We start from the raw sequence: 27,756 nt of genomic DNA, 5'->3' as shown, positions 1-27,756 counted from the left end.
ATTTCTTTAACGTAAGAACCTAGATCATATCCACTGGTTATTTCTCACAGGGCTGATGGGTGAGCTTTCAGGCCTGTGCTGGGACCAGTCCTCAGAAGTGTTTGTGTCTCTCCTCTTGTCCCTGCCTCTTTATTAGGTACATGTACTGGACTGACTGGGGGGAGGCACCCCGGATCGAACGGGCAGGGATGGACGGCAGTACCCGGAAGATCATCGTGGACTCTGACATTTACTGGCCCAACGGACTGACCATCGATCTGGAGGAGCAGAAGCTGTACTGGGCTGATGCCAAGCTCAGCTTCATCCACCGTGCCAACCTGGACGGCTCCTTCCGGTGAGTGCCCGGTGGCCGAGGTGCCCTCCCCACTACACCCTGTTGCCCCCAGGGAGTTGAGGTTTCTTAACTCAGGCCTAGGGTTCTTCCCTGAAGCCCCAAAGGATTGCTTGGTGACTTTGGGAAAGAACATGGGTACCACGCCTGACGTCACAGCTGATGTGATTGTCTCCATAGCAATATATTGAAGATTCCTTCCAAGCTGGGTAGGAGGGAACATACGTAGCCCTCTGAGAAGGCTGGCTGTGCAAGCCTGACTGCTGAGTTCAATCCCTGGAACCCACATGGTGGAGGTAGAGAACCAATTCTTGGAAGTTGTCCCCTGACTTCCACACAGGTGCTGTGGCGCTCATGTACCCAGCCATGCACATACCACACACACAAAGGAAAAGAATACACCTGACCCATATCTGTGCCCAGTTTTTGCCTTGAAATGAGTGAGAAAGATCTCACTGTTCAGGGGATGGAAAGGTGGCTCAGTGGTCACCAGCACTTTGGTCTCTTGCAGGGGACCTGAGTTCACTTCCCAGTCATTGTTGGGAGGCTTATTTGGCGCCCTCTTCTGGCCTCCCTGGGCAACTGCACTCAGATGCAGCTACCTGCACACAGATACACATACACATAAATGAAAATAAAATAAATCTGAAAAACAAATAAGAAGCGATGGGTACGGTGGCACACAAACTGTAATCTTAGCACCCAGGGAAGCAGAGGCAGGCGGATCTCCGTGAGGCCAGCCTGGTCTGTAAAGCAAGTTTAAGACAGCCAAGGCTACACATAGAAACCCTGTCTCAAAAAACCAAAAAAGGAAAAGAAGTTCGGTGTTCAGGCTGTTTTGGATTTCAGAGTTGTTAGACAGGGCTTGAGCCTGGCTGGGCTGGGACAGTCACTGCTGCCTGTGCTCCGCCCCTGCCATAGTATCTCCAGCTCAGCAGAAGCTGTATCTCCAGTCTTGCTAGAGAGCTGTGCATACAGTAGGTGCTTGGTCAATGGAGGAGACAAGTGGATGAATAAGAGCCCTGTTTTCCTGCCTGGTGGTGGCTGTAGAGCTCTCTGGCCTGCTCTGTGTATCCCTGGGCCGTGCCTACACTTGTGACACAGCTGTGACCTTTGTGTTGGGTGAGGGGTAGCTTACGCCATGACCGAATATTATTTGCTGCGTTGACATCAGGTCCTGGGCCCCTCACGGGAAGGTTGATGTGATTCTTGCACTTGAGGAGCTCTTGGCCTAGGGGCTTAGGAGCTTCTGCTAGGGGTTCCCCTGGGGGCTTGGGTGAGACTGGGAAGGCCCACTTGCCATCCATGTTGGGATGATGTTCAGCCTTGTGTCCTGTCTTCTGTGGGGATCAGGTGGGGACACTCACAGGGTAGCCTGGTCAGGGTCTGGTCTGGCATTTGGAAATGAGGCCAGCCCGGGGACGCTGGACCGTGGGAGCAAATGATCCCAGGATGACCGAGACTGGCCCAGAGTCTGGAAAACTGCTAGCCTGGGAGCCCTGGACCCAGGGTGATAACAAGAGGGCAGCAGTTCATATAACGATGAGAGGTAACTCTTCCATAGCACCAGTGACCAGGACATTTACTAGGTCACTCAATGTTCCAAGCAACCCCATATCACCTCCTGGGTGAAAAGCGACAGGGAGTTCCCAAGGCCACACAGATGGCCAGGGCCTGCCGCACGGTCATTAAGCAATCGCCAGTTGCTGGCTGCGTCTGTTGCAGTCTATTGCCAGTGTTCATAATCTCATTAAACATGATGTCCATTCTGTGGGATACTCTGAGCGCAAAGGACTAAAGTGTTTCCCTGCTGTTGTGAGCTGTAGGACAGAGCACATCTGGCTGCATTAGCAGGAAGTTATTTGTACACCAGGGCTGGGGACCCAGGCTTCTCGGAAACTGTCTCCAGGTGTGGCTGCGTGTTTCCCTCTTCTCTAGGGGGCCCGTTCGTCCCTTTGTCCAGGGACATTTATGTTTCCGTCACAGGCGTGGGGGCTGGCTGGGTGTGGGCAATGCCCATGCACCACACCTGGAAGGGCTGGCTGGAGTGGCCCCAGTAGGTGTGCTCACAGCTGCTCTCCTTTGGCGGGGTCTGTGCTGGCCTCCCCCGTGGGGCCTCCAGAATGGGGCAGGGTTGGCCTGAGAGGGCTTCTCCCGACCCCTCTGCCTGTTTCCTTTCTGCTGCAGGCAGAAGGTGGTGGAGGGCAGCCTTACTCACCCCTTTGCCCTGACGCTCTCTGGCGACACACTATACTGGACGGACTGGCAGACACGCTCTATCCATGCCTGCAACAAGTGGACAGGGGAGAAGAGGAAGGAGATCCTCAGTGCCCTCTACTCACCCATGGACATTCAGGTGCTGAGCCAGGAGCGGCAGCCGCCCTGTAAGTGTGTGCATGCGTGCGTGCACTGGGGATGGAATGGGTATGGCAGGGGGTAGGCAGGAGGTGCAGCAGGCACATCAGCAGATCCAGGCAGGATAGGAGGTAGATGGGAGGCACCTAGCCCAGATGTGAGGCTCACCCAGGTCACTGGGGCAGGATAGGGTTGAGCAGGAGGGCATAGTGAGGCTGAGCGGGCTCAGGCAATGCAAAAGGGAGCAGGTAGACAGGGCTAAGCAGAGACCAGACCAGACCAGGCCTCTGTCCTGCAGAATCACACATGCACGGAGGCCACCCCTCCAGAGAAGTGCAAGCTGGCCTAGAAGGAAGAGAGCTGGGGAGGGGCCTAAGAGTGGTCACCCTGTGCATGTCGATGGAGCCTGCAGGGTGCTCAGGAGTCCACCAAACTAGGGCTCCCATCCAGACAATTTCCGTAGAAGCATGGCGGTGACTTTCCTGGGAGGGTGGTTTCCTTTGAAAGTTTGTCTTCTTGTTGGTGGAGCTCAGGGCGGCAAAGATGTTCCCTCAGGGGCAGGGCCGGTTTGGGATGGTTTCTGAGAAAGTGCAGAACTGCTGGCGAGGCTGAAGGCCCTACACGTGTGTGGTCAGCGGTAAGGTAGGACTAGGAGGGCGTGGGGCAAAGAGTCTTATATCATGAGAGGGTGGCATGGTCTTGGGCCAGAGGAACACCTGAGGGCTGTCCTGCAGGACACGAGAGGAAGCGGTGGGTGTGGCTTCTCTGGGAATGAGCTGTGGGGCAGTGGAGCCATTCCTTATCTTACAATGCCACTTTCTGCTTGTCTGTTCTTACCAGTCCACACACGATGTGAGGAGGACAACGGCGGCTGCTCCCACCTATGCCTGCTGTCCCCACGGGAGCCGTTCTACTCCTGCGCCTGCCCTACTGGTGTCCAGTTGCGGGACAATGGCAAGACGTGCAAGGAAGGTGAGGCAGAATGCTTCAGGGACAGGTGGGGTACAGCCTGCTGGGGATGGCTGTCTCCAAAGTAAACATGGCAGCCTCTTCACCAGGGTCAGCTCGCTTTAGCAGAGACTCCAAGCGTTGCAGTGTCGGGGGCTGGGGTTCATAGTCAGTTCTGTGCTGTGTTCGGCTCATAGACCAGCTCTTTGGGAGTCATGGGTCCCTCATCAGGAAAAGTGCTGAGCATTAAGCCAGGCGTGGTGGCGCACGCCTTTAATCCCAGCACTCGGGAGGCAGAGGCAGGTGGATCGCTGTGAGTTCGAGGCCAGCCTGGTCTACAAAGCGAGTCCATGATGGCCAAGGCTACACAGAGAAACCCTGTCTCAAAAAACCAAAAAAAAAAAAAAAAAAAAAAAAGTGCTGAGCATGTCAGTATATGATCACACCCTAAAAGTTCGCTGTCCTGAGTTTTAACCCAAAGCTGTGAACTGTAAACATGAAAGGATGCCAGCATTAGTGGCTGCTGCGCAGGGAGCGAGCCTGCAGTGCGGTGCCCCACTGCGTGTTCCTCTTCTGTACTGTTTTTGTCCTCTGGAGCACAGTGTCCACGAGAATTGTGAGTGTGGACATGGATTTGGTTTGCTTTTCCTGCATCTTTGTTGTTGTTTTTTTCCTCTTGTGTCTCATTCACCTGAAGTCTTGCCTCTCTATTAACACCCTGTGCAAATGTGCGTCCCAAATCAGCCTTATTGAATGTTTTCTTTCTGATCAGAGAGATGGTTCCCTCTTTTTTTTTTTTTTCCAAGACAGGGTCCCTCTGTGTTAGCCTTGGTTGTCCTGGACTCGCTTTGTAGACCAGGCTGGCCTTGTACTCACAGCGATCCGCCTGTCTCTGCCTCCTGAGTGCTGGGATTAAAGGTGTGCACCACCGCTGTCCGAAGTTCCCCCTTTTTTAATATATAGTTTTTCTTTTAATTTTCTTTTCATTTTTGGAGATTATAATTACACAATTTTCCCTTCCTTTTCCTTCCTTCAATCCCTTCCATATGCATATATACATACATGTATATACAAACATGCATACATACATACACTTATGTTCTTAAATATAACCTGCTCAGTCTGTATAATGTTACTTTATACAGTAAAGTATGAAGTATAAACTAAGGCTGGTCATTTTGTGTGGGATAGCCAACGTGAGCTCATCCCTAGGGAGCACTTTCCTCTTGCTTGGTGCTCCTTACTGTAATTCTTTGTGTAAGGTTGAGGCTTCCTCGGCTTCCCCGCCCACTTTAGCATGTCTGTTGCTGTTGTTGTGTTTAAAGACAGGGCCTTACTACATAGCCCTGGAACTTGTTACATAAACATGGCTGGCTTCAAATGTGTGGAAATCTGTCTGCCTCTGCCTCCTGAGTGCTGAGATTAAAAGCATATGCCACCATGTCCACTGATTTCCCTCTTTGATTCACACTCCTGGTATCTTTCGGCCCAGGCGTCACTTTTCAGCATTTGCTGTTTCTAGGATCCTGGTGTCATTACCCTGCAGTAGGCAGCATTCTCACCACAGGAGAATGTACTTCCTGCTGTGGTACTCCTGGTAGCCCCTCTGGTGCCCATGTATGTAGAGCGTGCTGCCTGGCTTCTAGACTGCTAGGATGGGGAAAGACTCCAGAATTAGGCTGGGATGTACCTGAGTGCATAGACTGCCTGCCCAGCATGCATGAAGGCAGGAGCAGGGGAGCACAGGACAGCTCTCTGGGTTGACTCAGGCTGGGGTGAGGGGCGAGGCCATCCTGAGGCTGGTCCTCCCTTTTTTCTTCTGGGGACAGAGTCTGCTTCCTGCACCGTTGTCCCTGCTCCACAGGAAAAGGCAGGGGACACAGCTGCCTTCCAGCACATCGTCCCCTGGTGTTGGTGTTTTCGGGTGTAGAGATGTACTTGCTCTTCCCTGGCTGCTCTTCAGGCATGGGGTGAGACTCTGAGGGTTTCCTGGTCGCTGCTGTGTGCTCTGCAGCGTGGAACTTAGATTGTAGATACCTGTGGCGTTGGAGATCAGGATGAGCAGATGGCCCTGCCCTTTCTGTGGGAGCCAGGATCCTCTGTGACTCCCGTGTCCAGAGATCACATTTCCACTTTCCTAAGAGCCCTGTCTCCACTAGATGTGAGAGGCACGCCTAAATTGATGGGGGGGGGGGTGCGGAAATGCCAAGCACACAGGAAAAACAGCATCTTGTGTCACTCAGAGGCCTACTCTGGTGGGAGCGTGTGACAGGCTGAGGGCATCCCTGTAGTTACTGTGGACTTCTGTATGCTAAATCAGATTTTTCCACTTTGGTTGCAGATGCCCTGACTAGGGTGTTCTGTTAAAGGAGGGAGATGTTTCTGGATGAGGTAAAAGGCGTGTGTCCTAGTTAGGTTTCTGCGGCTTTGATAAAAACCATTATCAAAAGCAACTTGGGGAGCAAAGGTTTATTTGTCTTTTAGGTCATCGTCCATTATGAATGGAAGGAAATTAGGGCAGGAACTATAGCAGTGTCTGTGAAGGAACCCTGCTTCTAGCTTGCTTCTCCCTCCCTCCTTCCCTCCCTCCCTCCCTTCCGTCCTTCCGTCCTTCCTTCCTTTTTGTAAGATTTATTTATTTATTATGTATTCTGCCTGCATGTACACCTGCACACCAGAAGAGGGCACCAGATCTTGCTACAAATGGCTGTGAGCCACCATGTGGTTGGTGGGAACTGAACTCAGGACCTCTGGAAGAACAGCCAGTAATCATAACGGATGAGCCATCTCTCTGGCCCCTCTGCTTTCTTATATAACCACGGACCACCCGTCCAGGGATGGAACCAGCCATAGTGGGCTGGGTTCTCCCACACCAATTATTAATCAAGAAAATACATCATAGACTTGCCTCTACGGTAAAGGCAGTTTATTTTTCTTTTCAAAAATTTACTTATGTTTTGAGAATTTTGTATACTATTTCTCGGTAATATTCTTTCTCTTCTTGCAGCCCCTCCCAAGTCTTCCCCACCTTCCTACCCACCCAACTGTTAAAAAACCTCCCCTCCCCCACAAACCATTGAGTCTGATTGGTGCTGGCCAGCTACTCCTGAGCATGAGGCTTGCCCTGGAGTGTGGCCGAGACAACCAGTGCCACTCCATTGAAGAAAACGGAGTTTCCCTTTCCCAGAATCTGTCAGTCACAAAGAGCTTCTTGACTTGGGCCTCTTCGTGCCTGCGCCCCCTTCCTGTGCTGTCAGCTCGTGTGTGCATCTCACCTTCCGTGTCTGGAACATGATGTTTGCACCACCCCTGCCCCGCACAGTCTCTCTACCTTCTCTTCTGTGTCATTCCCCTGTGCTTAGGGAGAAGGGGGTGTGAAACAGACATGCAGCTTAGCCGGGCGTGGTGGCACACGCCTTTAATCCCAGCACTCGGGAGGCAGAGTCAGGCGGATCGCTGGGAGTTCGAGGCCAGCCTGGCCTACAAAGCGAGTCCAGGACAGCCAAGGCTACATAGAGAAACCCTGTCTCAAAAAACAAAACAAAACCAAAAAAGGAAGGAAAAAAAAAAAAAAAAAGACATGCAGTTTAGGCCTGAGTCCTCCAGTTTCGGGGACATTTTTCTCAATTGAGGTTCCCTTCTCCCAGGGTGACCCTAGTTTTAGTTTTTGTGTCAAGTTGACAAAAATCTAGGGAGTAACGGGGTGTGCCCCAGAGTTTTGTCTTGTATGAGAATGGGACTGTGGGGCTGCTGTTTTCTCTAAGGAATTCCCAGCCGTGTCTCCTTCAGCACTTCCTCTCTGTCCCGGATCTCTTGGACAGTTCCTGGGCTGCTCGGATGGGGAAATCAAGATTTAAGACTCCAGAATTAGGCTGGGATGTACCTCAGTTCACAGGGTGTTCTCGCCCAGCACGCGTGAAGGCTTGGCTTCAATCCCAGCACCACACAAATCAGATGTGTTGGTGGTGGCATACATAATTAATACCAGCACCCAGTGTGTGGAGACGGGATTAAACGCTCAAGGTCAGCCTGGACTCTATGAGATATGATCTCAAAAACGAGAAGGACAAGAGAATTAAGAGCTTGTTCCCAAAATGCAGCATGCAGATTTGAGGTGCTTCTAAAATATTTTTTAGGTGTCATGTTTCATAGGGGATCTGCAGATGAGGGGGAATGGGAGCCTGGGGTCTCCTTGGAGGACCTACACAGCCCCACAGCTCTAAGTCTGTGATCAGGCCTTAGTAGGGGTGGGCCACCAACGGTCTAAGGTGACAAGCCATGTCTGGCCGCCCATGAACTGTGTCTGTTTTCTTTGCAGGCTGTGAGCATTCCTCGGTGTGCATCACTTTGCATGCTGCAGGGTGGGTGCTAAGATGCCCTGTGTACTGACTGTAAAAACTGCTAGGCAACATGACTGGTTATGGGAGTCATGAGACCAGTAAATCCTGTCGTCTTCTCACGGTTAGTGTTGTGGCCTTGAGGTCCCGGTGGTAAGAGGCTTCCTGCGGATGTCTCATCAGTGGGGTTCAAAGGTGGCTAGAAGGGCCTGTGGGTGTCAGGTGGAGAGATCTTATAGTTGGGAGTGACCAGGGGCTCCCCCAGCGTCTCCTCATGCCTATGACATCTGTGAGATCTCAAGTGTTGTCCATTTGAGGCCACATGGGGAAACTGTCCCACATGGGAAAGCCACATGAGTAGCTTGCCCAGTCCAGAGGGCAGATCCATAGGAATGAGGAACTGGAGAAAGGCTGTGCTGGGGAAGTGTCGTGGCTTTTCTCTCTTCGAGGAAAGTGGTGATGGGCATGCGGAACCTGGGGGCGAGGGGTGGATGGCACGTCTTGTTCTGTGACTAGGAGCGTAATACAAATGCCGCAGATGTTAGGGCACCCACATGTCAGCATCTCCTAGCCACCCTAGTAGGCTTTAGTGCTTGTCTCGGCTGTTTGCTTTGAGACAGACCCAGGCGCCCTGTGTTCCAGAAAGGGCAGTAGTAGCATTTTATGGGGTGATGGAAGGAAGGACTGACTGCTTGGCAGGTACAAGCTGGACTTGAGATTGAACCTGAACTAGAACCCAGGCAGGTGCTCAGATTTGAGACCCAGAGAGCAAGCAATTCTTCCCAGAATGTTTGGAATCAAGCGGATACCAAGCTAGGTGGTGTTGGGTTGCGGTGACAGGGCTGGAGAACCCCGGTGAGCGGGGGTGGTGACCCTGGGGATTCAGAATGTATGTGGCTCCCGTTTCTATGGACTCAAGGCCAGTGTTAACCTCGGGTAGTGGCAGGGCCCTGGCTGTCACTGGACCCCGGTGACACAACAGGTTTCTTAGCCAGCCACAGACCTGATGGAGAGGGGATGGAATGTGGCTAAGTCTGCCCCTCTAGGTGGACACATCACAGGTAGGAGCCACTGCCATAGCCCCACCCCCGCCCCCTCCCAGTTTGGTGTTGGAGCCCCAGGCGTGACTGCCAGGTTCCTGGACTTCACTTGATGGAGTTGGAGATGAGAGAGTCGTGCTTTGTCCTGAGTGTGAGCAAATGCAAACCAGACCAGAATCTCTCTTGAGGTAGGGGCCTGAGGTGGTAGACCTGTCAGGACCCCCAGTTAGTGGGAGAGGAGTGGGTGCCCCATAAACCGGGGGCAGAAGCATCAGATGCTTGTGTGGCCAATCCTAGTGGTGTGGGAGTGGCATCCCTCAAGATCCTGAGCTGCTTTCTCCTCTCTGAGGTGAAGAGAGCAGAGTCTCCACCCCCCCACCCCCCTAGCGTGGCTGGACGGTGAATGAAAGGCTTTGTGTATGTGGGTGGGAGAGGGGAGGGAGCAGCATTTGACATCAGGTATTCTCCTGGTCACTATATATGGATGCAGTTTCTCATCTGAATCCAGAGTGCTATGATTCACTCCGTCTAGATAGCTGGCTTGATCTGGGGACCTTGTCTCTGCCTCCTAAGTTTTGGGGTCACCGCATCTGCCTGGCATTTTTACATGGGTTCTGAGCATCTGAACTCCTGTCCTCACACAGAACAAGGCACCCACTGAGCCATCTCCCCAGCTCCGATCTTCCTATGTAGCGTAGGCTAGCCTGGAACACAATATGTAGCCCAGGCTGGCTTCAAGTTCATTTTTCCTGGTACTGCTTCTCAAGTACTGGGGTGACAGGCATATGCCATCATGTCAAAAAGAACTTCTCAGATTGATTGTGTGAACACAGACTTGCGTACCTGTCCTTTGAGCTCAGGAGCATTCGGGTCCTGAGGCTCTCTGGGCAGGTGACATTTGTCTTTGGGGTCTTTGCTTCCTGTCCCCCGGCTCTTCTGAGGTGAGACCAGCAGAATATGTTCCAGCAAATAGCCTGCTCCACTCAGGTCACGGGGCTCTGTGAGGCCTGGAGTGGCTGTTGTGGGTTTCCATAGGCCACGGTGACTCTCAAACCTAGGAAGCTGGAAAATAAGAGCCCTGTGTGCTTGTCTTGGGCCAGCCTTCCTCCCTGCCCCCTCCAGATCGGCCTCCACAGGCAGCTGGCTTTGGTTTCCCCCATGTTTTTCCAATTATGTGGAATGAGCTAAAAACAGCAGTAGCAGGGGCCTTATTTGGGAGTCTCCACTGCTGTCTGTCCTCCACAGCCTGCAGCTCCCTCACTGTCAGCATCTCAGCGTCCTGTTCTTTGTGGACCCCTCACCCTGTTGCTCTGACTTTTGTCACCTAGACTTTGGGACAGTGACTTAAAAACACGTGTCCTACCACTTAGGGCCACGAATTAGCAGACCAAAGGACTTTGTGACCAGGCAAAGCTGGCCACAGGACCTGCCTGCTGCCGAGGGTCCTCTGGACAAGGCCTGGCAAGCAACAGGATGGTTATCCCCCATTCCTCCATTTCTCTAAGACATAGTTTTAACAGATGCTTGACTGTTGGGGGCAGTCCGGTGGGGGCTGCTGAAAGAACAAGAGGGTCTCACTGTTGGGTCTGATGGGTAGGTGGGACAACTGGAGCTACTTTGACTAACCCTCATGTCTGTCCGTCCATCCATCCATCTTTCCACCCACCCAGGCAGATTAGCCAGATGGGCAGGCAGCCCTCAGCCAGGGCCAAGAATAATGGGCGGGTTTGTTCCCAGAGTCTGGCTGGCTAGTCACTTATCAGGGAAGTAGGTCAAAGGGAAAAGAAAGGAGGTCCTGTGGGGGAGTCTGCGCTGCAGCCTTGATTGGCATTGACTTTGCAGACAGAAGGCAGCTGCTGTTTTCAACCATGGACCGTGAATTTTTAATAGCAAGAAAATTGGATTGCACGATCCAGGAGACGGCGTGGTAAGCCTGTATGTTAGCTATCGTGTTGTGTTTCTGTGTAGCTGGGGTGTAACTACATCCGAAACACATACTTTGTGAGCGTCTGGTCAGATCGGCCCTGACAGTTGATACATTTGTGTAACTGCCGCTAAAAAAAAAAAAAAAAAAAAAAGCTAGAGGGGGTTTCATCACTCGGAGAAGGCCCTGAGGCCGCACTATGAGGCAGGCAGCTCCTCCCTGCCCTGAGGGACACGGGCCATATTCTTAGAAAGGAAACTTTGCCTGGGGGTCAGGGCACAGGCCAGCTACCAGTTGGTTCTTTCTGGCTGTGGTGAACAGCATGGCATCTATTCCACAGACTGACGTTGTGCAGTGATCAGCTCTTGCTTCGTGAACCCCTCGCTCCTGTAGCTTGAGCTCAACTCTGGCCTGGCCTACACTTACCTAGGTCCCTCTGGTGCACTGTCTGTCTTTGGAGGAGAGTTAGGAGTGTGTAGGGCTCTGGAGAGCCCTCCAAGCGCCCAGAGATTCCTTGGGCTTGTGGTCTACATCAGCTGGAAGGAGCCTTGCCAGGCCTAAAGTACTCGGCTAACACGCGGGCTCCTGCTTGTCTTCAGAGAAGTGTGTGGGCCCCAGCTCCATTTGGCCTCCAGTCTGTTCACCTTGTACGGCCTGTTTCCCTGGAAATAGTTAGTCAGTTCCTTCATGGCTGTGCTGCCTGGACCCCCTTCCTGTGCTTGCCTGGTTGGCCATTGCTCCAGGCTTCCCTTCAGAGGCCTGCTTTAAGGCCAAGTCTCCTTGGCTCCACTGTAGGCCCTGTGAGAGATGGTATGTGCCTTGGGTTCTGCTTCCAGGCCTGCTGTGAAGGACACATGGATTCGGCTCCCTCATTCCAGCTTCCTACTGGACCAGGGTCAGGACCCAGGAAGCCGGGTAATGGTTATATGTGGTGGGAAGAGCTGAGGTTCTCTGGGTGTCCCTGGGATGCACCAGGTGGGGCCTGTCCACTCTCAGGGACATGGTGGGCATTGGAGCATAGGTTCTGGTCTCAGTTCTTCTTTGTGTGGCTGTGAAGTCTGGGCTGTTTGGACTTCATCCACTTGGGTGTGTCACCTGAGATCCTGCCTTGGAACTTATAAGCTGTGTTTTCGTTTGTTTATTTTGATTTTATGAGATTGGGCCATCCTTAAGTTTGTGATGACCTTCCTGCCTCTGCCTTGAGAGTACTAGGACAACCGTGGTTTATTTGAACCACGTGGCCTGCTGATAGTCAACTTTGACCCAAGAAATGGCATCTTTACATAGCTCAGTGTAGTCAATTATTTGGACTCTGGGCAGCCATCAAGTGATGGCAGAAATAGTGTCATCCCAGAGAGGAGACTGCAGCCATGGCGCAGCTCTCAGCCTTGTCTTCCTGGAGCTGCTTTGGGCTGATCCTGCTTCCCAGATGGACCGTGCACAACAGAGAGAGCATGCTCACAGCTGCAGATGGGGCCAAGGCTTGCACTCTCCGCTCACAGCCTGTTATCTCTACCCACCCTGCCTGGGCTCCCTTCTGCAGAACTTCCTGATGCGCAGTGCACAGCTGTCCACTAAGCCAGAGCCAGCTCCAGGGCCTGCAGGACAGCATGTGACCAACAGTAAAAATAACTACTGCTGGGCCTAAAGGGACGGATGGCGAGGTTAAGCACATGTTCTGCTTTTGGAGACCTTCAGTTCAGTTCCCAGCACCCATGTCTGGCAGCTCTGAACAGCTAGCTGTGTGTACACACACACACACACACACACACACACACACACACACACACACACCACACATACCACACACCACACATACCACACACACACACACACACACACACACCACACACACACACACCTCCCCCAAGTTAAATCCTATGTATAGAACACCTACTGTGTTCCTAGACCGGGAAAGACTGCCTTTTTTGGGAGAACTGAACCCTGTGCCTGGAGACACTTCCCTTGTCACTGTGACAAAACATCTGACAAAAAGCAGCATAAAAAAGGCTTACTGTGGCTCACAGCTGGAGGGCACAGTCATTCCTGGCAGGAGAGGATTCCCGAGGGCTGTGAGGCCTCTGCTGCATTGCAGTCAGGTGAGCGCTGGAGCTTCCGTTACTGTCTGAGACCCCCGCTCCATGGGATGGTGCCACCATATTCAGGGGTGTCTTCTCTCCTCAGCTAAACTTCTCTGGGAGCAGCAGGCCCAGAGGTGTGTCCCCCAGGGGATTCCAAGTCCTGTGGGGCTGACCATGAAGCCCATTGCACAGTGAGGGTTAGGCTTATGCGGCTACCTCGCCAACTGTACCTCCCTGGCCTTCGCCCCAGCTTTTATGTGCCGCCTCTGACCTCCTTAAGGGTCTCCTAGGGGAGTGAATTGCCAGGGGGTGGAGTTCTGTGCTGGCGCTGATCTCAGGGCTTTGTCATTGGCTCTTGGGCGTGGGGGGGGGGGTGTTTACAATTGAGTCTCAAGGCTCTTTGGTAGAGAAAGTTGTTGGACACTGGCATCCGGCCTGTTTTCCTTGGGGGCTTATGCTGCCCACTGGACAATACAGCTGGTGTGAGTACCTGTTCCCTGGCCTGAGGATCATGCCAGAGAGAGAAAGCAGAGACATAGCTGTGACCAGGAGATGGAAGAGGCGTATCTCCAACAGGCCTAAGATTGCCTCTGCCTGCACTCCGTGCTCCTGGTCAGCACGTGACGTGGTTGAGCGCGAAGCACTTAGCCTGGTGTCTGCCTGACCATTCCCAAGGAGCTCTGCCTTCCTGTGCATGCGTGTTGGGCTGTTTGGGGGGAGCCATGAAAACAGACAGCTACTTGGATCTCGAGTTATGAGCAGAACCCAAGACAGGCCTGGCCACTTCCTTTGGGACTGTGACCCTGTGATCATTAGGCGGGGTTTCCCAGGCCAAGGTACCGGGCTGCGGTCTTGGCATTTGTCTAACCACTTACCCCCCAAGGGGGCAGTGGAGAAACTTAATCAATTGCTAAAAAAAACAAAAAGAACCTGGCCACCTGCCAGATGGGAAGCCACAGGGCCAGGCTGTTTACGGCCTTTCAGACTGCAGGATGAATGGAGACCTGCTCAGGGCGCAGCCTCAGGCACAGAAGCTAAGAAAGAAGTTGGCCATGCCTGCTGTGAGGGGTGCTGAGGAGGAGACGGGGAGGGAGTCATGGGGACAGAGAAGGGCTGGACCTCAGCTGTCCTCAGATCTCAGCTTTCTGTCTTGATGAAGAAGAAATTGGCAGGGCAGAGTCACAGAGTTTATGGATGTCTCCCTGGCTGTGTGGAGCCTCACTGAAGGGTCAGGCCCCTTAGGGACAGGCTGTGACCTTGGGGTTGCGGTGGACTGTGTGGGAGGATTGGGCTGCCCTCTATGGCTGTGAGGTGGCCAGGGCTGTGCCTGGGGGACCTGCCTTTCTCTCCCGTATTAATTGGGTCTTGCCACATCCTTAAAACGGATTATAATTTTGCTTGTTGTGGGGAGGGGAAAAAAAGCTTTTCCCATGGAAGATTAGCTTTTCGGTTCCCACAGTGGGTTGCCAGTGGATCCACCTCCCAGGCGCCAACAAAGGTAACTGGAGATCATGGGGCCAGGTTTCCAGGTGGATGTGACTTTTGACCCCATCCTGCCTTTCACCTTGTCCTTCCCTTCCCCGTACTAAGACCCCAGCAGCTCAGACCATGCTGTGCTTAGCTCTGCCTACAGGGGAAGAAGCCTTGATTCCCTGGTCGCATCCTTGTCTGAAACCTTCCCCAGTCTATTCCCGACCCCCAGCTCAGAAGCTTTTTCCTCATGTGAGGACAAATTTATGTTTACCACAGAAAGGAAGTCATCAACATAAACCGGGAAAAAACTTTAAAGTTATTATTTATGCCTATGAGTGTTTTTTTCTACATATGTGTGTACCATGTGCACGCCTGGTGCTTGCAGAGAGCAGAGGAGGGTGTCAGATCCCCTGGGGCTGGAGCTATGAGTGTTGGTGAGCCACCATGTGGGTGCTCGGAACTGGACCAGGTCCTCCGCAAGAGCAGCCAAGTGCTCTTAACTGCTGAGCTGTTTCTTCAGTCTGATAAGCAGCATTTAAATGACCCAGAAACTGGTCACCTGGATGAAGCTGCTTGTAACAGGTCCGTATGTTTTCTATTTTTTTCTCTAAAACGTTTTTATTGGGTATTTATTTATTTATTCATTCGTTCATTTATTATTTTGTGTGTGGATATGTGCCCATGTGGAGGTTAGAGGACAGATCAAAGGAGTTGGTTCTTTCCAGCACATGGGTCCTGGAGGTTGTACTAGGCCGTCAGGCTTGGTGGTTAGGCCTTTGCCCACTGAGCCATCCGGCCGGCACGGTTTTCACTTTCCTGTGTGTATATATTCTAGTCCAGATACGTATTTGTTCACAGTGTATGTACAGACTCACATAATTTCTTTAAAAAAAAAAAAAGATTTATTTATTCTTGCATTTTATGTATGAGTGTTCTGTCTTCATGCACACCAGAAGAGGGCATCAGATCCCATTGCAGATGGTTGTGAGCCACCAAGTGATTGCTGGGAACTGAACTCAGGACCTCTGGAAGAGCGGTCAAGTGCTCTTAACCACTGAGCCATCTCTCCAGCCCCACTCACATCATTTCTTATAGTTAAAGTGTTTCCTGCATCATTATCTCTTCTCCAGGTGACCTCTGAGATTTAAAATGAACCCCTTCTCCCTCTTCCTCCTTGCATATTATGGGATGTCTAGACTGTTTGAAGGTTCTTATCTTTACCGTTTGAGTTTTTGTTGTTCTCCTGGATTCCACCCCCCACTCTCTTTCTCTCTCTGTGTGTGTGTGCGTCTGTGTGTCTGTGTGCACTGGAGCTCCATCCTCAGGCTCTGTGTTGTGCTCAGTGGGGCAGAGGTCCAAGCCTGCTGTCCAGAAAGCCCGAGCTGGCTGTGACACTATGGAGGCTGAGATATACTAGAACTCAAATAGACTCTCCCAACTCAGTCACTAGAAGGGATTTGTTTTCAAGGTTATAATTGTGTTTGGCTCCCTTTCCTTTATTCCCTTTTCTTGTTAAACAGAAGATTTTATTTTATGTGTGTTAGTGTTTGCCTGCATGTATGTGCACCATGTGTGTGCAGTGGTGGTGGAGGCCAGAAGGGGGCGTCACAGCTCCTCAGAAAAAACAGAGTAATTGATCACTGTGATCTGGGCTCTGGGAGTGGAGCACAAGTCCTGTGCGGTACCACAAGCGCTCCTAACCACTGAGCCATCTCTCCAGCTTCTGCTCTCGATTTTATTACTGTATGTGTATAAGTGGGCCCATGTATTCCATGGCACGGCACCCATGTGGAGGTCATGGGGCAGCTTTGTTTTCTCTTCCACATTCACATGGGTTCCAGGAATTGAACTCAGGTCTTTAGGCTTTTATCCACTGTGCCATCTCCCTGGCCCCACTCATAATTCTTTTGCAAGGGTTAACCCTCCCCAGCCATGGGCCACAGGGCTCACTGCGGCTTTCCCTACAGCCTGAGAGCTCAGGAGCTCAGGGTGACTCTCTCTCTCTCTCTCTCTCTCTCTCTCTCTCTCTCTCTCTCTCTCTCTCTCTCTCTCTCTCTCTCTCACTCACTCACACACACACACACACACACACACCTGGGGAGGGGAGGGAGAGTGGTTTTTTACACAGATAATAAGAAAATCAGCAGAATCATGCTCAGTGGCAGGTGAAATGATGCGACCCTCGGGTGTCAATGTTCATAAATGAAATTTTGTGTCAGCACTGTCTGTGACTAGATTCTTCCCCCAAAATGTTTGGCTCCCCCTGGTCCCTACTGGAAAACATTTGCCAACTTTATTAGAGAACAGATTAGCCCTGTGGCCCTTCGAGCTTGTTTCCCTTTAAGCTTTTGTCTGAGGGCTGCAGTCTGTCCGGCTGTCTTGTCTGTGGTTGGAACCCTGCTGTACACACAGCGTGCTGTTTGCTTGTGGCTTCCTTAAGGACAGGCTGGGTTTGGAGTTGCCTGGTGCCCTGTGTGTGGCGGGTCCTCAGCAGAGTGTGGCCCATGGGATGACTTGCCCCCCCAACCCCCACTCCCCACCCTGGGAGAACATGCTGGGTCCTGAGCTCAGCTTTTACCTAACAGCCTGGACTGCACACCCTGCATCGTTAGACTGATGACTGTGTCATTGTCCGTCTGTCTCTTCTGCATGGAGTCCCTCCTTCCAGCATTGGCCTGATCCTCCTCCTGTGACCTCTTGCTCCAGTCTCTGTGTGTGAGACCTAATTTGGACACTATGCCTGTTTGATTTTTGAGGTAATCCAATGAAGCCGAGGCATGGTAGAGTCGGGTGTGTGTGTGTGTGTGTGTGTGTCTGTCCGTGTCCACAGAGCAGTGTCCTCCTGTGAGGAGGACCATAGAGACATACAGTGCAGTCGGCTGTGTGGAGCTGCAGGCAGGGATCACAGTGATTGGCAATGAACCAAGGAACTCCAAGTATTTCCGGCAACAGAGGAACTGAAGAGGCAGGAAGGACCCTCCCTTACAGCCCAGGGGGAGAGCCAGCCCTGCTGCGCCCTGACTCTTGACTTCTGAGTCCTAGGTCAGGGAAAGAGTAAACTTATGTTGTTAAAGGTTTAGGGTGTGATGGCTGTGCCCTGTTGTGCCTGGCACATGCCCCTTTAGTGAGATTGCGCCCCTCCTGAGTCCTGTATGTTCCTGGAGGAAGTAGAGAAAGCCAGGCATCCACACAGCTAGGTCCTGTGGCTGTCAATGCCCCAAGAGAGGGGAAGGCTTCACTTTTGGTAAAAGGCCTTCACACACACACACATACACACAAAATAATAATAATTTTTTTTTTTTTGAGACAGAGTTTCACTGTGTAGTCCTGGAAGTCATTCTGTAGACCAGGCTGGTCTTGAACTTGCAGAGATCTGTCTGCTCTGCCTCTTGAGTACTGGGATTAAACACATGTGCCAGCCGGGCAGTGGTGGCGCACACCTTTTATCCCAGCACCCTGGAGGTAGAGGCAGGCAGATCACTGTGAGTTTGAGGCCAGCCTGGTCTATAAAGCTAGTCCAGGACATGCACGGCTAACACAGAGAAACCCTGTCTTAGAAAAAAATTAAACAAACAAACAAAAACAAAAACAAACACATGTGCCACCACCACCCAGCTAAGAAAGATCATTTTAAAAAGCAAGCACCTTGGTCAAACTTTGTTTCTAACTTGTTTGCTTCCTTGATGTTTAAACAAACAGCACTTACTGGCCCTGCAGGCACTAAGCAGTAGGCAGGCCTCTCCTCTTTGTGGCCAGCACTATCCCTTGTCCACCCTAGGCCTGCAGCACTAGGGTTCTTGTTATGACCTCACTTTTAAAGACCCTTCTCAGAGGCCAGCCCTGGGCATCAGCTTTGGTGGGAGGCTCCTCTGCAGCTGCCGTTTGCTGGCCTGGCCTTGGCCAGAGCCTTCCATTGCTAGCCTTGGAAGCTTGTGTGCTGAGCCCAGCCCTCACACCTTGGGTACTTGGCTGGGCTGTGGCCCTGTCTCGCCGTCCCTGTTGTGGGTTCTGTGTATTTCCTTGCAAAACTAAGAATGCCTCAAAACGCCCTGTAGCCGAGGGGCTCCAGAGGACCGGCTGCTCATCACGGTGGAGTCATCCAACGCCATGAGGTTACTCAGCAATAAATTACCACCCTACTGACCAAGCCTCAATTTAGTCTTTCTCAGGGTGACTAGGATGAGTTGCTGGGTGTGCTTGTGTTGATTCACAGCTCACAAATGCTGAGGGCCTGTGTAGTCCTTGGGAGCACCTGCTGGATTGTTCATGTGATGGCAGAAAACAGCAGCCCAAACCTCCACAGCTCCTCTCCTCACCTTCCCTACTTCCTCGTTGTGTTTTATGGTTACAATTTGAGGTTGTGAGTTCTTTGTTGGTCTTATTCACTTTCTGGTCCCTGCTCTTTGACCCTGGGGGTATGAACAGTTTCATGAGTCTGCTTTTGCCACCTCTTCCTCTGCCATAGCTGCCCTAGGCCTAGGCTAAAGTAGCCATCTGTAGATACCAGTGGTGTGGCTGAACTGGCCTGGTCGCTAGTGACAAGCCTCTTGTACTCACTGCGCAGGTGGCTCAGGGGATCTTACCTTCGTACTTGCTGCTGTGTGCCCTTGAGCCGGGTGCTTGGCCTCTCTGTGTAACAGCCTCTTCACCCATACTTAATGACGTAGTCGTGCCTGATGTGAAGATGGCCCTCAGATGGGTGATTGCGTTAGATTGTGGGGCAGGGTTAGCAAAACAGGTTCAAATGTGGTTTTGGGAGCAAGAGTCAGTTTCCACTGGGGATCAGCGCTCCTGGAGGTGTTCCATGGGAGCACCATGTGAAGCCAGAGGACAGTTGCCACACACTGCCTGTCCCACACAGAGACCCTGAGAGGTAGGGCCCTTCCTGGGCTTCTTCTACAAGCAGGCATCTTTTGTCCATCACAATGACCAAGCCTCATGACATCTAGCTTGCTGTGACCCAAGTGCCATCAGCCTGGCTGATGAAGAAACAAGCCCTGCAGATGCTCACAGCAGGCGGGCTCTGCCCCAGGGCTGTGTGTCTCCACAGGCAGGTTGACCTTTGTTCTGGGCACAGCATTGTACAGAAAGGCACATACCAGTCCCTGGGAGACTGTGGGGCGAGGACACTGTCAGCCCATCCACAGGTCAGAGGTTAACAAAACATGTTGGGAATGGAGCCCAGGGGAGGAAAATCTATTGGAATTGAGAATTCTGTCCCTTTTTCCCCTCCCAGCAGCCTGGATTTGGATCTGGGGTCTCGGTTGCTGTTGGGCACTTAGGACTTTCACAACCTGGTGCCTCAGTTTCCCCAGCCTTGAGTAGGAAGTTGTTGCATTTGCTCCCTTTAGTGGAAGAATCAAAGCAAATGTCCTGACCCTTGGGGACCTTGAACAAGCTGCTATGAGTGAAGACAGCTGTCTGCTGTTTGAGGCCTACATGGTCAGGCATGACTGACACCAGGGTGTTGGCTTGGAGGCTGGCATGTGAGGGAGGTCCCAGCTGCTGCCTCTGCTGCAAAAGGCTTCTTGATTGATGGTTGATGGCCCTGGCATGCCGGAAGACATCTCCAGCCTTGACATTCCTGGTTCTGTAGATCCTAGCCAACAGGAAGATGGCTGGCCGTGGCATGGCTCTGGGAGGAAGCTATGTCCTGACTCTAGTAGCCTTGGGAGAGCATTTGTTTCAGGGTGAGGGGCATACTTGGGTCTCCGAGTCTACATGAGGCTTTTTGAGATGCCTTGACAGCCCAGCGTGGAGGGTTGGGACAGAGGCAGATGCCCACCCCGCTGTGTACCAGGATCCTGGGATGGCCAGGTGTCATCCCTTTTCTCAGCCCCATGTCCTAGAGTTGACTCTTTTATATTTTCTCTAGACAGGGTCTCACTACATAGTGTGGCTGTCCTAGTACTCACTGTGTAGACCAAGCTGGCCTGGAATTCGTAGAGACCCCCTGCCTCTGCTTCCCTATTAAAGGTGTGCACCACCATGCCAGGCCTTTTAGTATTGACTCTTATGCCCTAGGAGCATGTGAGTGGACATGCTGTTGGTTCAGAAGAGATTCCAGTGGCCACTTGACCCCAAGCTTAGCTGTAAAGGGCTGGGCCTTGCCTAGCAGCCAGGGTGGTTAGGTATGGTGGTTCTGGCTTTAGCTCATATGAAAAAGGAGCAAGGGAGGACACTGCTGCTGCCGTGCCTGAGGCTTTCTGCTCTGAGCCCAAGGCCCCAGAGTTTCACAGCAGCCAGGGAAACCTGGCTTTCACAGCTTCTCTGCTGCCCACAGGTTCTGAGTGTCTAGTGCCAAACTGACTTGTGATGACTCACAGTGGCTCTGAGATGTTGGAAGTGTCTTCCTTGCCTGTCTCCTGTGGGCTCCTATTTGTATCTATAGACCCCATTTAGGAAGCTCTGTAGAGGCCACGATGACCCACTGGCTCCTGGCCACAGTAGGATGCACTTGTGGGTCCGGTCCGGGCTCAGGTCAGAAGACGCCTGGACATGGGAGTACCTTTTTGTCTCTGTCTCAATTGCCTAGTGTGTCAAATAGTCTTAAATTTTCTTAGTGCGTGTGCGGCAGGTATGGGTTGGGGCCATTGTTGCCTCTGAGCTTTGGAGCCAGACTCCCTCCATCCTGGCACTACGCATATCAGAACTGTATGGAGGTCACTTAGTTGACACAGATCTCTGTCCCTGGCAGGGAGCTGGATGATGGAGCAAGGTCATCTGTTTGATGCTGCTTCGTAGATGGATGGAGGAGGGGGAAAAGGACTGGCAGTTGGGGTCCGGAGTCCTGGGCTTCCAGTGGGAGTTTCCGCAGAGGCAAGCTTGTGGTCAGGAGAGGACAAGAGGGCTGGCAGAGGCTCTCTGCTGGAAGCCAGATGGCCTGCCTAGAGGACTTCTAGCTGGTTACTCAAGCTCTCTGTGTGTTACCATCCATAAAGCAAGACTCTCAGCTCACAGAGCCCCTGTAGCCACTGCTGTGGCCTAGCGGCCTGCCTGAGACATGCCCGGGTAGCCCCGCTGCAGGCCCATAGCCACGGCGACTGACCTGACCTGACTGCTGTGTCTCCGCAGGGGCTGAGGAAGTGCTGCTGCTAGCCCGGAGGACAGACCTGAGGAGGATCTCTCTGGACACACCTGACTTCACAGACATAGTACTGCAGGTGGGAGACATCCGGCATGCCATTGCCATTGATTACGACCCGCTGGAGGGCTACGTGTACTGGACGGACGATGAGGTGCGGGCTATCCGCAGGGCGTACCTGGATGGGTCAGGCGCACAGACACTTGTGAACACCGAGATCAATGACCCCGATGGTATTGCTGTGGACTGGGTCGCCCGGAACCTCTACTGGACAGATACAGGCACTGACCGAATTGAGGTGACTCGCCTCAACGGTACCTCCCGAAAGATCCTGGTATCTGAGGACCTGGACGAACCTCGGGCCATTGTGTTGCACCCTGTGATGGGGTAAGGCCGGGATACGGGTGGGCTCTGGGACATTCCCTTGCACCCCAATCCCTGAGATACTCTTGTTAATATTCTGAGTTCTGAGTCAGTGACTAGGGCTGGTCTGGAAAAGCCATTTCTCAGATGCTCTCCTAGTGTGGCTGCTGCTGCGGCTGCTGCAGCTGGTCCTTGGACTAGACTTTGAGGAGCTCAGAGACAGGCCATTGGGCAGTGGGTGAGAAAGCCTGGAGGGCTGGGCGACAGTTGGGTTCGAAAGGTTCCTATCATGCAAGCTTGAGGGCCATAGTGAGTCCTCAGAATCCACATTAAAAAATAAATAAAAATAAAAAAATCAAACAACCGCCAAAGAACTGGGCCAGGGTTAGTTAGGAGGGTCACTCAGGAGTTTTAAGTGTTTGCTGCACAGATATGGGGACGAGAGAAACATGCATCCCCAGAAACCCCCATAAATGCCAAGTGGACATGGCTGGGAAGGAACTCCAGGATCTGTGCCTAGTGGTGACAGGGGCTTCTGAGCTAGGACATTAACTGAGCAGACCCCGATGGGGAGAGTGCAGGTGATGCAGGGTGTGACCCTGTGTCTGAGGGAGGGCTGGTCTGGAGTCATGGCAACAGTTTTCTGAACTCCGGAAGCACGGAGTGTTGCCCCTTCCGAGATGAGCTGGAGCACAGGCCTGCGTCCTCCCTACCTGTGGGGTCTGACTGAGCTCCTGGCCCAAGCTTTTGGCGCAGCCCATTGTGGGGCCTGGTAAGCCAGAGAGTTTGGGAGGGTTATGTGTGGAGGTCCAGAAGTGGGTAGCAGGGCCTTGGGGTCAGCGGCTGGTATGGAGTGTGGGGGAAGGTCCAGGGCTGTAGTAGCCCTTCAGTGACCCTGGGCCCAATAGTAAGCAGAAGAATTTGCTCTGTGGTAGTGGTCAAAGTGCAGGGTTGTCCTCAAAGATGATGGCTACAAGGAGTGCCAGGGTCATCTGAAGCACTGGGGGTGAGGAACAGGGGGAGTCTGGTGGTCAGCTCAGGTGATGGTCAGGAAGCTTAGAATCCACACCCAGCTACACCACTGTGAACTAATGAGGTCATAGCCCCATGAGCCACAGTGTCCTCAATGTGTGAAATGAGGTGAGAGCAGATGCCAGGGCCCTTCCCACGCTGTGACTTCTGAGCCTGAGGATCCAGGGCAACTGGACGGCCAGTGACGTGTGTATGACCCCAGGTCCAGGGAAGTGTGTTTCATACAGAGGGGACCAGGAGGCGGGGCAGAGGTGGTAAGAGACAAAGCTATGTTCTGAGACCATTTTCTTACAGTAAAACTTCTACCTTCACCAGTCTGTGGTGGTGCACACCTTTAATCCCAGCACTTGGGAGGCAGAGTTCTGAGTTCAAGGCCAGCCTGGTCTACAGAGTGGATTCCAGGACAACCAAAGTTACACAGAGAAACCCTGTCTCAGATTTAAAAAAACAAACTCCTCACCGTTTGGCTGTCCTCCAGGTTTTCTCTTGGGTTAAGCACAGATCATACATCCTGAGTATACAGAAGCTTTGCTTCTGTTTCTAGAAGGTTCCCTGATGCCCTCCTCCCTGATGCTTTGGCCTCTAGCAAACAGGTCAGGGACAAGGCTGCCCCAGAAGCTCTACAGATCACTTCCAGAACTTTCCTGTGGGGTGGGAGTTGAGTCTGCAGCCCCTGGGAGCCCAGTGCTGCCCTGTGCTGTGGCGGTGCTCTGATATTCCCGTTGAGCTATAGGCTGTGTTAGCTAACAAGCTGGGGGGGTATCCCTCAGAATTGGGGTGCAGCAGGGGCAGAACATGCACTATCATGGCCATTTGCTTTTTCTCTAGCCTCATGTACTGGACAGATTGGGGGGAGAACCCCAAAATCGAATGTGCCAACCTAGATGGACGAGATCGGCATGTCCTGGTGAACACCTCCCTTGGGTGGCCCAACGGGCTGGCTCTGGATCTGCAGGAAGGCAAGCTTTACTGGGGGGACGCCAAGACTGATAAAATCGAGGTGAGTGAGGCCTACGGGGCAGAGATGTGCTTGAGTGAGCATATGGGTATAAGAAGCCAGGCCATATAGTGGGGCCATGTGACCAGACTTTTCATTATTGTCCCCAAGCCCAGAGGTTCATACAGAGACCAGGCCTGGACACCTTGCAGCCTGTCTGTGTGTTTGCCATAGGTGTCAGTAGATGCCAGTGCTCTGCTATATGGCCCCATGGAACACTTAAGGAAACAGCTTGTGATGAGTTTGGGAGATATGGCTCAGTTGGTAGGATGCTTACTGCATGTGCGGAGGAGCCATGAGTTCAGTCCCCAGTGCCATATGCATAGGGTGTGGTAGTTAGCACACACCTATAATCTGGACATTCAGGGGGTAGAGGCAGGAGGATCAGGAGTTCAGGGTCATCCTTCACTGTATAGTGAGTTTGAGCACCTGGGATATTAGAGACCCTGTCTCAAAAACCAAACAAACAAACAAAGAAAAAACCAAACAAACAAGCAAACGGGGTGTGGTTGCATTTGTTCTTAATTCTGGCACATAGAAAAAAGAGACAGATAGATGGATCTCTCTGAGATTGAGGCCAGCCTTGTTCAAATAGTGAGTTCTAGGCTAGCTAGGGCTGTGTACTGAGCCGCATCTCAAAAAAGAAAAAGTTTATGGGAAACAGTTAATGGTTCAGTGGGGGAGAGTGGCTGCTGTGAGTTCCGTTCTTGGAACTCACATGCCAGAAGAGAACCGACTCCTGCAAGTTGTTTTAACTTCCGTGTATGAGCGGTGTCACACATACGTGTACTCCACCCCACCCCCACCCCACCCCCCTCTCTCTCACACACATACACACAGAAGGGTTTGTTTGTTTTTGGGTTTTGTTGTTGTTTTTGTTTTTGTTTTGTTTTTGGCTTCTTGAGACATGGTTTCTCTGTGTAGCCCTGGCTGTCCTGGAATTCTCTGTAGACCACCAGGCTGGCCTTGAACTCTCAGAGATCTACCTGCCTCTGCCTCCCTAGTGCTGGGATTAAAGGTGTGCACCACCATGCCTGGCTGGAAAAAACAAACAAACAAATTTTAAAACTTAAATTAAACATGGAATCTCTTATTAGAAAATGGCTTCTGGAGAGCTGGATCTGTAGTTAAGAACACAGCCTGCTCTTCCAAGAGGTCCTGAGTTCAATCCCCAGCACCTACATGATGGCTCACAACCATATATACTGGGATCTGATGCCCTCTTCTAGCGGGCAGGTGTACATGCAGATAGAGCACTCATATAAATAAATAAATAAATGCAGATAGAGTACTCATATAAACAAACAAATAAATCTTAAAAACAACATTAAAAAATGGTTTCTGGTGGCTCATTCTGATAGTCTGAGAGACTGTGAGGAGGTCTGTTCTGGCTTTGAAGCGTGAGGCAGGAGGATTGGTATGAGTTTGTGGTCAGCTGAGTTACATGGTGAATCCTAGGTCTGCTGGGACTACATAATAGGACCCTATCCCCAAACAGAACAACCCAAATTACTGGGTCCTCGGGTATCCTCCATGTCATAGCCAATGGCCGTACTGTTGTGAGCGTGGCAGGCTGTACCACAGCAGTTAGGGCTGGCGGAGTTAACGGTGTAGTCTCCCCGAGCCCACCTTGTTTGTTAGTGCCTATATGTCTTCAGCAGAGCCCCTTCGGAACTTTTGATGGTTTCTCAGTGCCAGCTGCCCCTGTCAGCATCAGAAGCAGTTATTTTACCCTGCTTGGTACCCCTCTTCAAGGTGGACACCTTCCGGCTTTTTCTGGTAATTTCTTGTTGATCCTAGTGTGTAGGTGTCATGATTTGTTAATGCCACCGTTGAGGACACTCTCCTGATGCCTCCTGGAGAGGCCTGAGCTGGGTGGCTTCCAAGAGCGGGTAGGGGCTGGAGAAGAGGCTGTCCCTGAAACTTTGTTTCAGGGGTCCTCAGTGCGGGGGTTTGGGACGACATGAGGTCAGGGTCAGAATGGGGAGATGCCCTTCTTTTGGGTACAGCTGCCTTGTAGTCGCTTCTCAGAGATTGATAATCTGTTTTGTTTTGTTTTGTTTTGTTTTTAAAGAAAATTTTGTTGCTCAAGAGTTTGAAATGTCTGGGCAGCTGAGGAGGCTTCGTCTTTGATACCCTAGTTACCAACAGGAGTCTGACAGGGATTCACTGCACCCAGAGATGCTGGACCACATAGCCGTTGTTCTGTGTGTGCCCAACAGAATGACCTTTAGGACATTCAGTATTGTGTGACAGGTATCGCTGTCTCCTTCTAGAATAAGAATACCTCTCTTCATCTGGAGAGCAAACTCCATGCCAGATCATAGTGCCCTGTCACCCCTTAACCCCCTGCCCTGTGCTTCTTGTCTCTCAGCCTCTGAGGACACTCCTTGCCTTTTTGTCTATGTGACTTGGTTTCTTGGGTGTATTTCCTATAACTAGACTTCTCTAGATAGATACAGCCTTTCATTTCTTTAGTTGGGAATATAACGTATTCAGGATCTGTGCTGTTCCATGCACAAACACTTCCTCTGCTTCTGTAAGCAGGTTGCATGCCTGTGTGGTGTCACGCTTTGTGGGCCCTCTCCTCAGTCCTTCCCCCTTGTCCAACTGTCAGGAATAAGATTGCTGGCGATACACGTTTTTTGTCTGAAAGTAATTTCTTCCTTCCCTTCCGTGTATGTCTGGGAGTAGAATTGCAAGTCAGACAGCAGCGTTTAAAGTGTGATTTACTGAGGACCATTAAAGTCTTCATAGCGGATGCGGTAGCTCCTGACCTGTCAGCAGCCTGTAGGGGTCCAATTTCTCTGCTTGCTGGTGTCCTTCCCCCTGCTGCCCCCACACCCCCGTGTGTGTGTGTGTGTGTGTGTGTGTGTGTGTGTGTGTGTGTGTGTGTGTGTGTGTGTGTTTGTGTTTGTGTGTAAAAGCCATAGGTTCACATCAGGTGTCTTCCTTCTTTCTGCACCACTCCAAGTGCAATCTTGAATTGCAGGAGTTGCTCACCCGCCCCTATTCCTCCTGTGAGGGCCTCAAAGCTGGCCATACTTTCTACCCCATGTGGGGTATACTGCCCATCCCAGAAAACCAAGCATGGGTGTATGAGATTGGGTCTGGGTTTCCCTGAGCCCTGCTTTGGGTCCATGCCCTCCCAAGGGTCAGAATGGGCACAATCTCTGAATCACACCTCTCCCAGCCCATTCCTGCTTGGTTTGGGGATTCTTGGAGTTATGTGACCCCAGGGAATGTGGGAGCTGCAGAACTGATCCCACAGGAAACTTGAACGACAGCCCCTCCTTAGGCTCAAGGGTCTGGGGGAGGTCAGAGGCCAGCTGAGCTAATTGTGCAGATGTGTGGCAGCTGGTCAGGATGCTGCAAAGGTTGGGATGGGGAGCAGGGGGTGTAACTTCCTAGTGCTCAGAGTATGGCCTTAGCATGTGCACACACACAGAAACACGCACACACACGCACGCACCATAGGGCATTTCTCTAGTTTCTATTCCCATACATTACAACAGGTAAGAGCTGTTTATTGCCAATCTCATTTTCTTCCCAGTCCAAGAGGGCCTGTGGTCTTCACTAAGGCATGACATAGGGTGTGGCTCCTTTGTCACAGGGAGGAATTCTCTCTGGGAGACACTGCTACTCTGCTAGCCCAGACCCTTACCTGGGTGTGGCTGGACCTGGCCAGGAAAGCTCTGGCCTCCTCTCATTTTGCTTCAGGGCAACTAGGGAGCAGGCGCCAGGGCGGAGCCACCTGGCGTCCGCCACCCCCCCCCCCCCCCCCCACCATC

The 27,756-nt window shown here is 52.0% G+C and overlaps 1 protein-coding gene across 1 annotated transcript in view; it reads left to right on the top strand.

The window, feature by feature from the left end:
- Lrp5 (LDL receptor related protein 5) overlaps nucleotides 1–27,756 on the top strand; it is a 103,469-nt gene that overhangs the window by 36,993 nt on the left and 38,720 nt on the right. The window contains exons 3-7 of the mRNA XM_051145770.1: nucleotides 137–334; nucleotides 2,519–2,715; nucleotides 3,527–3,658; nucleotides 21,564–21,960; nucleotides 23,797–23,968. Coding sequence (XP_051001727.1) covers nucleotides 137–334; nucleotides 2,519–2,715; nucleotides 3,527–3,658; nucleotides 21,564–21,960; nucleotides 23,797–23,968 — 1,096 coding nt within the window. The remainder of the gene's footprint in view (nucleotides 1–136; nucleotides 335–2,518; nucleotides 2,716–3,526; nucleotides 3,659–21,563; nucleotides 21,961–23,796; nucleotides 23,969–27,756) is intronic.

The sequence above is a fragment of the Acomys russatus genome, chromosome 5 (genome assembly GCF_903995435.1).
Source record: "Acomys russatus chromosome 5, mAcoRus1.1, whole genome shotgun sequence".
Taxonomy (NCBI): domain Eukaryota; kingdom Metazoa; phylum Chordata; class Mammalia; order Rodentia; family Muridae; genus Acomys; species Acomys russatus.
The sequence above is the reverse complement of the archived record's forward strand: the minus strand, read 5'-3'. Positions and strand labels throughout refer to the sequence as shown.